Source organism: Saccoglossus kowalevskii, chromosome 14, assembly GCF_978046115.1.
Source record: "Saccoglossus kowalevskii chromosome 14, keSacKowa6.1, whole genome shotgun sequence".
Classification (NCBI taxonomy): domain Eukaryota; kingdom Metazoa; phylum Hemichordata; class Enteropneusta; family Harrimaniidae; genus Saccoglossus; species Saccoglossus kowalevskii.
Genome location: NC_140654.1, coordinates 21,904,157 through 21,921,371, shown reverse-complemented (window position 1 = coordinate 21,921,371; position 17,215 = coordinate 21,904,157). Strand labels below are relative to the sequence as shown.

The 17,215-nt window shown below is 39.0% G+C and overlaps 1 protein-coding gene across 1 annotated transcript; it reads left to right on the top strand.

Annotated features, from left to right (window-relative positions):
- The first annotated feature begins 5,494 nt into the window (after positions 1 to 5,494).
- Positions 5,495 to 12,214, top strand: LOC100367497 (solute carrier organic anion transporter family member 4C1-like). Its single transcript, XM_085507529.1, is given in 9 exon segments — positions 5,495 to 6,182; positions 6,520 to 6,616; positions 7,471 to 7,592; positions 7,740 to 8,003; positions 8,218 to 8,449; positions 9,245 to 9,395; positions 9,649 to 9,824; positions 10,985 to 11,049; positions 11,832 to 12,214. Coding segments are annotated over 9 exon segments (2,178 nt in total).
- Positions 12,215 to 17,215: the final 5,001 nt, after the last annotated feature.

Below are 17,215 nucleotides of genomic sequence, written 5' to 3'. Positions count from 1 at the left end.
TTCAAATAAAAAGACTGGTGCATGCACTCTTTCCATGATTGAAATGATGTCTCCGAACATATTTTCATACAGAAAACATTTTTTTTTATAAAAAGAAAAGCACTGAAAAATATTTATTTAAATGTATTAAAGAAAACAGATAGATTTTAATAAAACAAAAAAAGATAAAATGAAAACCAATTTACAAAAATAAGAAAAGATCTTACAAAAATTAACGCAAGATAGTTTAAATTAAATTATATTAAATTCAGTTAAATGTATAAAAAATAGTTTTGCGATATTTGGCGCGTTGTTGTGCATTTATTTTGCTTATGAGGATATTTACTTTAAGACGTTGGCAATAACAAAACACAAACACCACATGAAACATTTTTTTTATTTTCTAAATGCTACTGGATTACAATATAGAAATATTTACCCGGGCGGAGGTCGATATACAAATTTGTCCGAAGAGAACATTGTTGACCGAGTCGGAGCCGATCAATATTTGTATTATTTTACCGAATAAAACATTTTGTAAATATAACAACATATTTCCGGTTAAAGCGAAGGAGTCGTCACCTGCCCATGCGTCAGATGGCCATAGCGTGTCTTTGTTTACAAACAAGCGTCTACCCATGAGCCTTTGCGTTTAGCGTGTATTGTTATCGTCGCTTGGGTCTCAATTCCCGCGCGTGCGCAGGTGACGACCCCCTCGCTTTAAATGAACAACTTAATCAACCCTAGACGTATGTACGATATACAACGAGTAATACAATTACCTTGATGAAATAAAGAGAAGCACTATATACCTCGGTATACGACGGACGTCAACAAATCCAGGTACACCGCGCGAGATTCAAGCACTTTGTTTTTAATAACACCAAGTGCGAACCAATAGGGTGAGATAACGATCACATCAAATGTCCAGATACACCAATCATACATAGTCTGTTGAACGTTAATTGACTTGATAACCCAACGACCTTGCGAGGCGTCCTCTGTTTGTATCGAAGATAACACTGGTCATGTGCCAAAACATAATAAGACCGAGTAGAGAACGTTACTATATATGTGGCCGGTCGACAAAACCCAAGGTATGTTCATCTTATATAACCATGGTAATTATATTTGGCCGTTTGATTTGTTGAAGGAACTATGTGAAGCGTTATATAATGACAGATGTGTTGATGGGGGTTGGGCAGCGAGTAAGTTCGAAATGTTGTTTGATTGACCCATTTCAATGTATGACCCACACTGCTGTATTCGTGAATGTGTAACCACAGGGACTGGACAAGTAGTCTACTGAGATTGTGTCAGTCTTCTGCGAAGAATTCAGGCCAGCTGCTCTTAATAGAAACAAACCTATTTTCTAAATCATTTCGAAGGTGTAGTTCGTATGACAATCCCCGTATCCTACATAAAACACATGGCAATGACGATGTCAAAAATAGTGACTGACAGTGTACTGATCACGTGACAATGCTTTGCCTATACCCGCAACGCGCCTTTGCCAGAGAAGGAGGCCAATTCACACCTAATACAATGACCGTTTCCCGATCGGGGATAGAGGGAATGTGTGCGTAATCAATATTTGTTTATGTTATGGCTACACGGCCCTATTGTAAAAAAAAAAGTTACATGACCCTGACATATGACAGATTTATTATGATATACGGTTTGATGATAATCTGACAATCAGTGAATGTCATTGTTATCTGGCAAGTACAGCGAGGCTACGTTACAAATTAGCTACTATGGCGGTGGGTGGGTGGGGGGGTATTGTGACGCTGCTTCTTCTACAGACGTGCTAGTGTGTACCAGGTGAATTGTCTTAGTGCCGCCGTCGCCACCTTTTATCAGTTAAATGTGACGCCCATTCTTTTAATGCACAGCTGTTGCATTCAAGTTGTCGATGCTCATCCACATCACGTGGCAATGGCTCGTGTAAGTGAATAAAACTAAATTTAGAAAAAATCTCTGGATTATAAGGGTATATGAGGCATCCAACATTTGCATCATCACGTGAAGCACTAGATGATTTGCGTGTTGTTTTACGAAAACTACGCTATGTGTATCAGTCACGTTCAAATCTGACTGCACCCGGCGCGGGCGTCACGCAGAGCATGTATGAATTTCATGCGAACTAACAATGTATTTTTACACGTGATCGCGTGGGTCTCGTTTCGAACGCAGGGCGTCTTGTGTCGCATGGCGCTCTACTATAAAACGTATTTAGATTCATAATATTTTATACGCACCTATGCACTCTGAAATGTGCTTCTGGTTCAGGAAACCATGGTGATGACAGATTTGAATTCTTATATGTGTTGTAGATCAAAAAGTATCGGTTAGATACACCATGGAAGGTACTATCACGGGGGTAAATCTTCTCTCTCGGGGTCTCCACACTTGTCAGGGGGGAAACTCGTCTCGTCTCTCTATCTCGTCCCCTTGAGGTACGGGATCGGGAAAGTCACTTAAACTTTACAGTCAAATAAGGCACACACAACCAAATACGTTTCAGCTCTCGTCTTAGTCGGTCAATCGAGCACTCTATCAGACACAGCGCCCTGGGGAAAAGTCCCCAAGACTCTCACAAGGCTGAACCAAGACTCGCCCAAGACTGGACTCTCTCAAGGCTCGCCCCTGGACTGGACTCTTTCTCAGACTGGACTCGACTGCCCAAGGCTGCGTCTGTCGTGGAGTATTCGCCAAGACCAACTCAAACTCTCTTTATTCATTTTCAAAACTCTAACCAATTACAAAGCAGTAAAAAGACTCTAAGGCGTAAACTTCAATCATAAAGCCAATCAAACTAAGTACTGAATACGTCATATCTTTTGATGAATCGTTCACTACATTAATAACTACGGATACCAACTGTCAGAATGAGTAGTCTAAAAAGCGGCGGCTATCTGGTAATTAGTTCCAAATCACTGAGCCAAGTTCCGTCCAAAATTTCAAATAGGCCTACACGATGACAGACATAACACAGCAATTCGCTAATAATCAGTTAATTAAGTCGGTTAACAGATACGCGAAAACAAATTCATGACACATCCCTTCACCCAAACTGAGATATGCCTCTCGGCATTGCACGTTCATAAATCAAAGATACCGTCAGCCACTCATCGTCATAGGGTTAAATACAATACTAAGAAAAGGAATAAATCAAAAAGAGTAAAACACACTAATTAAGTACAATGATTATAAAGTCTAAATACGATGGTTATAAAGTCTCAAATATCAACGGTTATACATCAAAAAAAGGGAAAGGCTACCAATCGACTCACTTTTCTCAAAACGGTTCGCTGAGGTGACCCTTCGCTGCACTGTCTCCGTTACTAAGGTTACAAACTCTATATCAAAAGGTCAAAAAAACTAAGGCGTGGCGGTGTAACCATGTGATCAGCCAATCGCTGCAGTCGACAGCATGATCACGTGATTACCAGGGATGCGTCTCTCGGTTAAAGCATTGCAAAGCGGTAACTAATAAACAATGAATAAAAAGTTATTAATCAAACTCCTTTCATATACGCTTATAAACTTCAACTGAACTCAAAAGTCGTTAATCTAAACAAAAGTCATACGGCGTGGTAACGGAATGCAAAGACAATGTCGCTTCCATAACACATTACTCCTCTGGCAAAAAGACGGGAAAGGCTAAAACGATAGAAACTACTGAATTACATATAATCCTGTCGATCATGAACAAAAGCTTGCGATATCAAACAATACGCATATAAGCGCACCAAACTCCTATCTCAAAAAAACATTAAAAAACGTTACAAAGGCGCTCTCAACTCAAAAAAGCGTCAGAAGTATTCCGGAAAACAACACATAAACAACAACAACTCTTAAAACGTCGATATCTCTGTACATCGACAAATCTCAAAACTCTGAAAAAAAACACGTGGGGGCATCATTCCTCCCATCATATTCCGTACTCATGAACTCATTAAAACTCCATAAAACATCACAAAACTCATAACACTGTGTTGCAAATACTTGTCCACTGAAACGCGCTTAAATCGTTATAAAGGACCTCGAACGTCACTAAATATCATTTCAAAACACAAAGATCTGGGCGCCTACATACATACAATTCAACATCACAAAAAAAAAACGGTAAAAACAATAGAAAAAGCAAGCAATACATTACATTACTGAACAATAGGGTTAGGGTTCTGGAAAAGAGTTCAACGTCCTTGAGTTATACAGTGTCAGTTACAGTGTCCAACGAGCGGTTCTCTAAGCAATACACAGATAGCTAAAGTCAAAGTCTATAAGCGTCTCTTCTCTTGTCGCGTTAGTCCGGGTCGTTCTTTTTCTTCATCTTCTTGTCTTTAATGTCGCTCAATTCTTAATTATACAGTCCTATACGATACGCGTCCTTCAGAAGGGGTTCAGAAGTCTTCATCTCTTCAGCGTTGTACATCGGTGTCGTTCGGGTAAAGTCGTTAGTCGTCAAAAACAGTTTCGTCTCTGCCATGGAGCCAGTTAGTTCGGTTCACAAGAAAGACACATCTTCGCCATTTCACTTCTCTTCACAGGATGTCAATGTGTGTTAAACACCTGCCCGGGTTCATCCAAAACGTATCACGGGGGTAAATCTTCTCTCTCGGGGTCTCCACACTTGTCAGGGGGGAAACTCGTCTTGTCTCTCTATCTCGTCCCCTTGAGGTACGGGATCGGGAAAGTCACTTAAACTTTACAGTCAAATAAGGCACGCACAACGAAATACGTTTCAGCTCTCGTCTTAGTCGGTCAATCGAGCACTCTATCAGACACAGCGCCCTGGGGAAAAGTCCCCAAGACTCTCACAAGGCTGAACCAAGACTCGCCCAAGACTGGACTATCTCAAGGCTCGCCCCTGGACTGGACTCTCTCTCAGACTGGACTCGACTGCCCAAGGCTGCGTCTGTCGTGGAGTATTCGACAAGACCAACTCGAACTCTCTTTATTCATTTTCAAAACTCTAACCAATTACAAAGCAGTAAAAAGACTCTAAGGCGTAAACTTCAATCATAAAGCCAATCAAACTAAGTACTGAATACGTCATATCTTTTGATTAATCGTTCACTACATTAATAACTACGGATACCAACTGTCAGAATGAGTAGTCTAAAAAGCGGCGGCTATCTGGTAATTAGTTCCAAATCACTGAGCCAAGTTCCGTCCAAAATTTCAAATAGGCCTACACGATGACAGACATAACACAGCAATTTGCTAATAATCAGTTAATTAAGTCGGTTAACAGATACGCGATAACAAATTCATGACAGTACTAACGGATGCACAGCTGTAGTAAAACGATTTATAAAGACACGGCACGGTCTTGAGTAACCGTGGACAAACATACAGTAAATAAAATAGCGTGAAGCAAACACAAAGTCAGTATAAATTGTCTGGTTTGCATATTTTTAAATTAGGTTTTGTGACAGTCTCACTAATAATATATATATTTTGTATCCCCCTTTTCAGTCCCTCACTAACAATGTCTGAGACCGAGATGACGAGAAAGGATTCCGGTGAGAACAGAGACGACAATGCGGACAAGGGGAGTATTGACAAAGGCACACGTGGTTCTGTTTCTTCGGAAATAAGTAGCTTCCAGATTGAGACAGAATCTCTACTTTGTGGATGGCTTAGCCTGCGACCGTCATGGATGCAACGCTTCAGCACCCCTAACTGGCTCGCGGGGATGCTGTCATCGCTCATGTTTGTACAGGGACTCGCCGTCAATGGGTTTGTGTACATGAGTATATCAAGCATTGAGATCCGGTTTGGTCTTAGTAGCACGGCGACGGGCGTCATCGTGAGCGCTTATGATTTGACAGTCATGCTGCTCATTGTATTCGTCTCGTACTTTGGTGCCACGAGGAATAAACCCAGACTACTTGGCATTGGTGCTGTAATCATGGGGTGTGGATCCTTAACGTGGGCTATTCCGCACTTCACTACTGGTCTATACGATTACGACTCTGCGTACGGGGACGAGGACACTCTCTGTGTGCCTGGTAGGAACATTTCGCACTTAAGTGACTGTGAGGATGATGAGTGGGGAGATCTGTCAAATTATGCCTTTGTTTTTATATTCGCCCAAGTTCTCCATGGAATTGGTGCATCGCCTATTTATACCGTTGGATATGCATTTGCTGATGAAAATGCGACCCACAGACAAGCAGCCTGGTACTTAGGTAATGCCCGTACACCTTACTTGCAACGTATTGAATCAGTACTAAATGACACGAGCAGATATATCGCAGTCAACACTTTCGAATATGTTGCGCCCTCTAGCGACTGGGTTGTGCGCTCTAGCAATATAAATGTGTGTGTAGTCGTATTCCGTTCACTAGCAGGATAAAAAGATTTTGTATAAAAACTAATAATTAAAAAATTACGTTAACTTTGCGTCACAGATTTAATTTTTCGCTAGACGAAAGGTAATTCGTGAATGTGAAAGTATCTCTATTTTTCATTTTTGTAAAATATAGATAATACTTATGGTTGCTAAATCTTACTTCTACATTACAGGTATAATGAATGCGTGTTCTGTGTTTGGTCCTACTGTTGGATTTCTTCTTGGTGCATACTTCCTCACTATTTATGTAGACCCACTACACCAAGACGAGTGAGTAGGGTGATACGCAATATACGTGTATTTTAATAGACGACGTGCTGGTTTCAGTATCACGTGATCCGTGTGTCGCAATAGTACTTATCATAAAATGAAGCCTCGTTCGAAGCTAGTAGTTACAGTGATCACATGCATCATGATTCAACTTCGAACTAGACTACAATTTGCTGACGTAAGCAAAACGCACACAAACAACCCGCAGAATTATATTTCTACTTGACACGCCAACAGGTACACGCGCCGGCACGTGCCCCCCCCCCCGTCAGACCGGTTTTTAATTTCACAGTTTTTCGTTAAGTATTTAATAACGACTATCAACTTACTATTCTGATTATGCGAGCAAGAAAAAAAAATCCTTGTATGATACATTGAAACACGTGATAATACTATTTACATTAAGCGCAGATACTCTGTGGTAAATTGTACAAAATGATATCAATTAATAAAATCGGTCAGCTACGTGATAACATTTACATTGAGTAACTCGAATAATATCAGTAATAATGTTACGTGATGCGTATAGACTGTCCACCGGTCACGAATTTTGAAAATATTGGAAGTGCGGAAGAAATCAGACACACCGAAATTGGATTAATTGGAATTGGAAATCAATCATTATTCTAATTACGAATGTGTGAGTTTGTTCTTTGAATTACAGAGATGATTAAGGGGGTCGTTGTAGATGATAGTCTTCCCATGGACCACCCATAGCACGTGACGTTTGCATAAATCTGCATGGGTAATTGTAATACTAGCATGATAACTAGGCGTTAAGAGGGAGTTATCTCTCCACTCCGTTTTCTGTTGAACATATGTACAGTTATTCAGTTTAATGCCATTTATTATAGTTTGACGATAGATAACTCGGATCCTAGCTGGGTTGGTGCGTGGTGGATCGGTTTCTTATTGACATGGATCTTAGCATGGATGGTAGCTGGTCCAATAGGTGCATTTCCTCCAGAGTTACCAGGTATTTCTATAAACGTCATCTAATTGTAAATACCTCTACATACAACCATATACTAACTGCAGTTGATTATCGGGTTCCATTGAATTCCATTGAATGCGCAATAACCTCTCGAATGTTCACCTTGATCTGTTCTCTACGCATGCGCAGGAACTAAAGATATTCAGCATGAGCGCCAGTCACAAGCACACCACAATGACGACGCTGAATTACTAAAGACTAAAGCGTCCTTTGGTGAAGGATGGAAAGACATGTGGCCAGCAACTAAAATGCTTTTCAAAAACCCTGTCTATGATTTCATGGCTCTTAGTAAGACGGCCATGGTGTTTATTGTTGTTGGATTTCTTCCTTTTATTATCAAGTTCCTCGAAAATCAATTCGGTCTAACATCGTCTGAAGCTGGTCTGGTTTTAGGTGAGTTTGATTCTTGAAAAAATAACCACATATATAATTATAGTTTTTTTTCTACACGTTAAGTAAATAAAAAAAACTATTATTGAAGCCCCTCGCTCGTTCGTCACGCACCACGCTGATTGGCTGATATAAGCGGGTATCTTAACAAACCGCCGTGCAAGCATTCACCTTGCTTAGAGCTGTGGCGCTTTCATATAATATCTTTCATTTTCAGCGGCGACGTCCATGCCTGGAGCTGCAGGAGGTACTTTACTAGGTGGATGGATGGTGAAGAAATTCAACTTGAAAATAAAAGGCACTGCAAGAATCTGTTTATTTGCTTCCTTCATTACAATGTGTCTGTTTCCAATATTTATTCTCCAGTGTCCGCAACAACAAATAGCAGGAGTCATTACGTCGTACAACTCATCAGAGTAAGTTTTCTGTTCATAAACAATTATATTGTAGTGGTACGAGAACATTAAAAAATACGTATTTGCAGCCAAGAAGAAACACCATGCTAACTCCAAATAAGTCTCTCCCTTCAAAGTCGAGCCATTCTGTGTCGAGCCATGACGTCGAGCCATTCTGTGGCGTGAATAGGTAACATAAGGCCCGTTGACTGCGTCAGATTTTGTTTTGATCTGATTTTGACAATTGTCTATACAAAATTAGTTCTTTGATCGAAATTACTTTCATCCATGTGCGTAAATAGGTAATTTTGACGGGTATAGAAAATGCCATCGTAGAGGGCGCAACTGCCAATGCTTGAGGTTTCATGTAGCAAATCTTTAGCGCCCTCGCCGACGGATCGGTTCATACATATAAGTGTTCCCATGCGCCTTTTGTTTAACCACACAGGGAACATATTCAAATTACTGTAAGATTATGATAACATATGTAAAAACGATCGTACATGCGCGTTCGAATGAATGCAGGCCCAACTTGATTGATGAACATTAGTAAGGTTTTCTTATATGACCGGGCCATTTCTTACCCGATAACAGTGGGGGGGTCGGGTGGGTTATAGGTTGGTCCTCGAGTGATGCGTGATTAGATCTAAAGCGTTCCTTCTCACCTGATCCTGACCGTGTCGTCTGATATGCATATTCCACTTCGGCCATTGGATTTTAAACGCGTTACTTATGTCACATGGAACTCATTTCGAACTGAAATCTTTGCGGCGAGTCAGTATCGTGCATAAACATGTTAGAAATACTTATTTACGATTAAACAATTAATTAAAATTATTTCAGCACGAGTGATCTTGACGAAGTTAACCTTAACCACCTATGTAACTCTGTGTGTGGTTGTGCTGGCACAGAGACTTACGATCCAGTCTGTGGAACCAATAATTTGCTATATTTTGATGCATGCTATGCTGGTTGCCTGGATACCCCGGATGCTGGAGAGGTAGGTGATGTCAAAATCATGTGACATTACATAACATGACGTGAAAACCAATTTATATATTGACCTGCGATAATATAAGAGTTTTAATAAATGCGATAGTAGTAATTTATAGAATAGCCATGTGTAAACTCAGTTTAAAATAAACATTTATTTTGGGTTGGGTGTCACGTGATATGTTGTAGCCTATCTCAGTTACCCACTGAATAGTTTGCCAATTATATTCAATTGTTTTCAATGTAAACCTTTCTTTTAGACTTATTACAACTGCAGTTGCATCTCCTCGGAGAGCGGGAGCGCTGACTCACCGGAAGCTGTATCTGGGCCGTGCGAAGTCGAATGCTGGCAACTTCCGGTGTTTGCTGTAGGATTCTTTTTAATTATGCTGCTTGGGTTCACCATGATGGCTCCAAGTTCAATTTTGACGATGAGGTCAGTACTCATTGTTATCTTGATACTTTCATTATTAATGTCTGTTGTTTCCTAAATAAGTGTTCCAAATGTTGACGTAAGGTTGTCGAATTGTGCATGTTTGTTCAGGTTAGTGCCTGGGTGAAATTATATCTCTAAGTTGAAGTTACTATGGTCACATGGGTTGAGCAATTTATATAACAATTATTATTTATATTATTATTTATATGAATCCAAATTATAAGATGGATGGGTTGTGCCTTGGTGTTGAGGAGAGAGACATAGATGGAGTAAAAACACTGAGTGGGTGGTGATGCCAGACTTTGGTTGTGAGGGCATCAATTGAACATCGAAAAATTCTCTCACTAAGTGAAAGTGTCTGTAGATGTAGATCCATATACTTGACCAAAATGTGTCAATGTTGACAACACTGGGAAAGTGACCCACAGTTTACAGCGGGTATATGTGGCATTACCCTTCCCAGATCGATGAACACTTCCTACTAACACAGTCCCTCTATCTAGAGGTACTAACTAACTACTAGTATACCACGACACTGTCACGCATGCGTTGTGGAATACAGAACTACCTGAAGCATGCGCACTGTGTACATATGCTAATAACTTTAACGAGAGTGTGACATCGACATATATCATGACTATTATTTTAGGGTGCAATTATAAATGAATCATTTATTATGAATCCCCGCAAGTACATATTTTGAGCCTTGATTCTCACCCTGTCTATCGTGGTTATTTGAAGACTGTACACGTGTTCTACCATACTAAACTGGTCAACAGATTTAACAAGTTCTGCCGCTCCTTATAATATAATTCTACCACTAAAGACTTCGAAACTATACAGCATATGCATATTGCTAAAACCTTTCAAGAAATTGACATTTAATTTAATTTAAGTGCAATGACAGTTTTTCATTATTATATTATACAATAAAGAAGTTCTCTCCTATAATACCTTGCATATATGCGTAGTAATAAGCACAGTAGTGCAACATTTGAATTCGGCGTGAATTGTCATATTTTTTTTTTACAAATTTTTTACAATTGATATGCTTATGTTCGATCCTTTTAACTCAAGAACGTCTAAAAACAGACTGTAATACTTATTATGTTAATTAACAATTTCATTTTAGCTAAATTAATTTGCGACTTAATTTGTAGGTGTGTACCAGACCAGCAAAGATCCCATGCCCTTGGAGTTACTTCGATTATATATCGTTGTTTTGGTAGGTACATAATAAAATTAAGGTTTGTAGCCACAAAATAGTTTTGCGATCAATATTTTACAGAAAACAAATTGACCAGAAACTTGACCTTATTTATATTGGCATTATACACAACATCGGGCAGAATACCGTTACAATTTGTTGTATGCACTCATTGTCTGAACTTCGGCCGTTGCATGTGTCAATGGCGTGGCGTTTTTTATTGTCACTGTATTAAAGAAACAGACAAGGCTGACAACATTATATTCTCATATGAAAGAGCACGGTGAATGTAAGAACATGCAATTTACAGTTTTTTTATATCACTTTTCTTTCCTTAGAATTTCAACTTTTCATCAGTTTATGTAGTCCACCATTTTGATTATTCAGCGAAGGATTATGGGTAAAGTATGACTGTTGTTAGACATTGGGAAAATGTCACCCATAATCCTTTGCTGGGAAATTAAGATGGCAGACTACATAATTCAGATGAAAATTAGATTATCTAGAGAATGAAGATGATATAAAAAAAAATGTAAATTGCATTCTCCTACATTTGTGGAGCTCTTTCATCTGGGAGCATTGTGTCATTTGTCTTGACTTTTCCTTTAACTGTGGTTGGCGCCTTGCATGGTAATTCCCCTATATAATAAAAACGTGCTGTTAACATAGCGACAGTGTTGAAAACTTGATACACGCGTCTCAATCATACTTGTTTGGAACATGCAAAGAACAATATATTTCGTTCAGGCTTTTTTTGGCTGTATAGTAAACTATAATGTTGTATATATTCGATATCACAGGATCAATTCCAGGACCAATTGTGATTGGTGCAGTGATTGACAGTTCCTGTCTGGTGTGGCAAGAAGTTTGTGGCGATACCGGAACATGCTGGATCTACGATAACCACACGTTTGGTTTGAAATTTGTTGTTATCGGCGTAGCAGGTAGTGCAATTTCCACAATCGCCTGTCTATGTGCTTTGTTAGCCTACAAACCGCCACCAGAGCCATCTTTGGATGAAAAACCTGACCAGGGAGACAAAGAGCCGGTATCGACTATGGAAAATGAGACAACGTCTGCTATAAAACGGGAGACCAGCACCGTTTCTCTTCTGGGGTACACGCGCAAAGACCCGGATGATGGCATTGACATAACTGAGGTCATACCTGAAAACAATATCTAGTCGACGCTTTCATTATAATGTACAATATATCCTCATTATGTATTATACTTGATAGTAAAGATTACATTTTATAAGATGTTAGGATTTTAAACCTTCAAATATTTTATATCATGATGGTGTGTTCTTAGTATATCAGGTCTATACATGGAATACGGTGCGGTAAACATGTCTGCAATTTACAAGGCCCCAAGGCTAGCCAGCAACTGCGCATCGTGATCTGCGCATGCCATTTTTTAATTATGGTCACCTAGAAATGAATTCCATAATTTCAACCCTTACTAAGTTACTTCTCGTCGACTTTTCTGTGATTTGTTGTGAATTTCAAGAAATTTTATTTGTTTAACAAAGCCATTTTGAAATTATTTCAAGTTATAAATATTGTATTCCTGCTTTGTTTTTCAGAATCGAACGTCTCGATGGCCAATAAATCACGTGACGTAATGATCAGTTACGTCATTTAAAACAGATGATATTGTTCTTTTCTAATATACTGTATTACGATGACCGATCGCCTTGAATTGCTGTCGTTTGGGGCACAGCAAACAGCCATTTTGAAATAATATTTCCATACCTTCACTGAGCTACTTTATCTTTGATTTGAAAAATGAACAGATCACGTCCCTACTGGGACCAGTGCTGATATCACGCCCAGTTTATTAGATTGTTTCCAAGTTAAATAATTATTGACGATGTTTTTGACGAACCCACATAAACTGCTGAAATTTAATTATTTATACAAATTACTTACAAATAAGTCCGAATGATATTTGGCTTGAATCAGTAAAGTATGGCGGACATTACTTCTCAATATGGGCAGTCTTTTTAACAGGTCTCTTACTCCAAATTAGTCTATTCGCGCATAGTTATTGCCAGCCAACGGCTTTCCTCTTCGCGTTTTTTTTTCTTCTGAAAAACAATGCCGGAAGGGGGCGCTCTTCGAAGAAGTCAGCGTTCAGATCCGTCTGCGGCGTTTTTGTTGTTGCCAAGTACAGATTTCCTGTGGATCTGGGCAGCTATTGATTAGACACTTCTGACTGGCTGCTTTTTTTTTTAGAATAACTGAATGTTTTATTTACCTCTATTTTGTACGAGTTAAACTGGGCAACATGTATGTTTCTCGTGAGCAATTGCACACACATATTCAGGTTTTAGTAGAATATTTCAATTAGTGTCCAATTCTTTCAAACCATGGAACAGTAGACGCGATGGCAGCACAGTCCTAGTAGAGTGACTGTGATGGACGGCAACAATTCGAGCCCTGTGTACACAGAAAACCTGGCTACTACACTAAACCAGTAAAAACACACAATAAACAATGGAACACCTCTATTAATTAAAGGGGAACCGCTCAATTCCATGGATTGCACCAAAGAATCATGGGACACTATTGTTTATGTTGTTTACAATGTTAATCTATCTTTTGTTATCCATTGTTATTTTAATCCAGAAAGCATATTTGTTGTAAAATTAATCTTAACTGGAAGGTGCCCCTTTAACTTACTGAACAATGTACAGTGATTCACCCGATCGAACGCTTTAGATGCGTCCATAAAACAAGCAAATGGTGGCACTTATAAAATTTTACAATTTCCTTCAGTACAAAAATACACATATCTGTTGAGTGCCTGCTCTTGAAGCCAAATTGATAGTCACTGGTATAAATCTCAGACAACTGATAATATTTGTTGTCTGAGGTTTTACACCAGTGCGCGGTTTGTCATTCGACACTCATAATCTGAACGAATCTCTCGCAATATTGTGACAATCGCGAACTTAATCATTCCACCCAGGAACTAATGTATCCGTCCTAGTATTAGATTTAGGCACAGTCCTTCTATAGAGGGAGACTGTGAATTAGACTGCTGCAATGATGTCACTATACTAGTATGTAATTTACATAACTCCTCAGTATGGTTGTTATTAATACAGTTCGGATTACAACAGCTTAGCGCATCCTTAGGGAGTTCGAGATTACTCACTAAATGACCTGATGTTAAACGACATTGGTTCAGGTCCTTTACAGTCGTTTGTTTTTCAATTAGGAAGAGTCACGTGTTCAGTGCATTTCTAAAATAAACTAGGCCTGTCAACTCGATTGTCATGCTCATCGGAAAAGAATCAGAAGACAAAACATAGAATTACATTTTAAACAAATAGCGAAACAGTAATGTATAGTTTCAAGATTTCTTTCTTTGCAGTCGTGGTTGACCGACTAAAGTGCATTATTATGCTAGACACATAATTACTTTGTTATACACGACCTGCTTTAAAGGGTAAATATGACATGTGACACGCTCATTTGCATAGACACTCGTGATTTCATAAGGCGTTGGAAATGGTCTATGCCTATGCCGGAGAACAAAATCATGGCCACTCTATACTTGATTTCGGGGTTTCGGGCAATTGGTGTTTGAACCAATACACGCTGTATAATGAAAATGGCAGGTAGTTGCTGAACAACCGTCTACGTCACGGTCGGAGTGTGTGTCACTGTCCAATACCATTCCCTCTCAGATAGCTACTGTTTAAAACATATACGAGGCTACTGTCTGACGTGTAGTGTGAAGAAAGATACGTACTGGCTAGGACAGACAATTCATGCGTTGTTTTGAACTGACGTCACAGATGTGTGTGAGTGGCGGGTTGCTATAACAATGACATCATCTATCGTAACAACATTACATTACAGACTATAGAAATACGCATTGAACGTGGATTACACTAATTAGTGAACTGTATTTTAAAGTGCCTGTGAAATGGCTGCTATTTTCACGCCTAAAATTATCCATTGATACATAAATATTATTAATTTTTATGTTTCTAAGCATAAATATTTGTTTTTAAGTGAAAACATGTGTTTTAAACTCAGTCTACGGAAATTTTGTTTGTGTATTTTAAAACGAGGCTCCTCATTAGCTTCTCGTTTGCATACAGAAATTCCCCTTGTGACGTCAGAAGAGGAAGTCGCTGGGCAGCTTGCATTGCCGATACGTGTAAATAAGGCAAATTTCTTGTGCTGTTTTTCTCGTCTTTGACTAAATTGCCACTTATGCATTTGTTCGTCGAGGAAGAGTGGACCACAATGAACACATAGTATCAAGTTTGTTGCTTGGCGTTGAGTCAGATGCGAAATATGTCCGGTCTGGTGTAGCTAGTCACCGTGGTCGTCACCGTCACCGGAGCACGTTTGTACACTGTCGCTGGACTCCGGCATTGGACAAAATCAAATTTGACGGCTGAATGGTCTTGTTATTTAGCAGGTTACTAGACACTATTGATTTATAAAATAGAGAAATAATTAAAAAAAACGACAAAACACAGTTACTAAATAAATGGCTGCCGCGTTGTAACGGTTGAACGCGTCGGGTCATGAGGGGGACAAGTGCGTGAATGGCGGCGTTTAATTGGATAACAAAAATAATTGAGAGCGACTCATATACAGACAAATTCAGAGTGGATTTAGCGTGATTTTCATGATAATGGCATCATATTAAAGAAATACATTGACAGCTCAAGCCCGGATTCTTATTCCGTAAATTATTACGCCGATCAAGCTGCAAGTAAAGGCAACAACGTTTAACCATCATAAAAGTTTGTTGTGAAAACAACTTCTTAAAATTCGCTCTCTCAAAAATAAAATAAAATAGACAAAAGAAACGCCGATTAAAAAATGTATATAGTTTAAAAGTACAGTTGTACGTTGAATGACACAGTGATATAAAAGTACGGCCCAGGGGTATGGCTTCCTCTCATATTTTTGCATTTGGTGGCGCACTTTCGGCGAGAATCAGAAATCCGGAAACAGTCGACCGTTTCAGGATAGGTGGGCGTGGCTACAGCACGGGAAATATCTCAAATTTACTTGGATACGAGTAATCATTTTCAGCAAAAAAATCAATAATTGCCCATTTCAGTGGGGCACAGATCTGAAATGGGAAGCGTGTGGGTGGGCATTGCACAGGCACTTTAAATGTCGCGTTCCTTTTATTTCGCAGGTCGTAACAACGTGGTGATGCATTTCTGCTGGTATTCTGATGTACCAGTGAATAATCGCAGAGTGAGTGAGAAATCATGGTTAACAACAGCTTTGACCTATGCGCATGCGCAGATGGCCAGTTTTGAATGAATAGAAACTCGATAAAGCATTGCCTGTGTGTGTATATTTTAATAAACAAATAAATAAATAAATAAATAAATAAATAAATAAATAAATAAATAAATAAATAAATAAATAAATAAATAAATAAATAAATAAATAAATAAATAAATAAATAAATAAATAAATAAATAAATAAATAAATGTTACTGGCATCGGAATATCGGTCTGTAGTTTTATGGTTCGAAACGCGATCGTCTAGCTTATATTGCTACAAACATGATCCGGGTGCAATTCGCAGGCCATTCGAATGTGCCTGAAATAGTGTTTTAATAGTCGATGTAGCCAAAAAAAGCCGTGGCGGCACATGTACAATATTGAATTTGGCTGTCAGATGCTTTAGACAAACATCATTGGTACTGTACTTACGGTACCTTATTCGCCTCTATTTAATTTTCAAACGGTGTATAGGTTGTAAAAGTAGCATGTTTAGTAACTTTTAGAAAATGGCTGAGTCAAAAATTAAATTTAAACTCGTTTTAGCCATGTTGACTTATTCTATCATCATAATTTTTAAAACTACCTAAAATTCAATTATAAAGTTAATAACGATGTGAGAGACAATGTAAATAATGTGCGTCGTGAAGGTAAAGTACATGGATTCATTTGGTAATGATGTATGAGGCGAGAACAAGAGTGACAATGTGCGTCACAATCACGATCTCAATTGGGACGAATACCCGCATAGTGTCCTCTTGCCCGGATGTTATTAATAGCCGCATGCTGACTAAACATTGAATCAGATGTGGAGCAGTCACTGATCAGACAGCGCCATACCGACAAGGCGTCCGAACCCTTCCGAATCAGACTTGATTTACACAGAGCCGGCAAGACCTACGGGAACC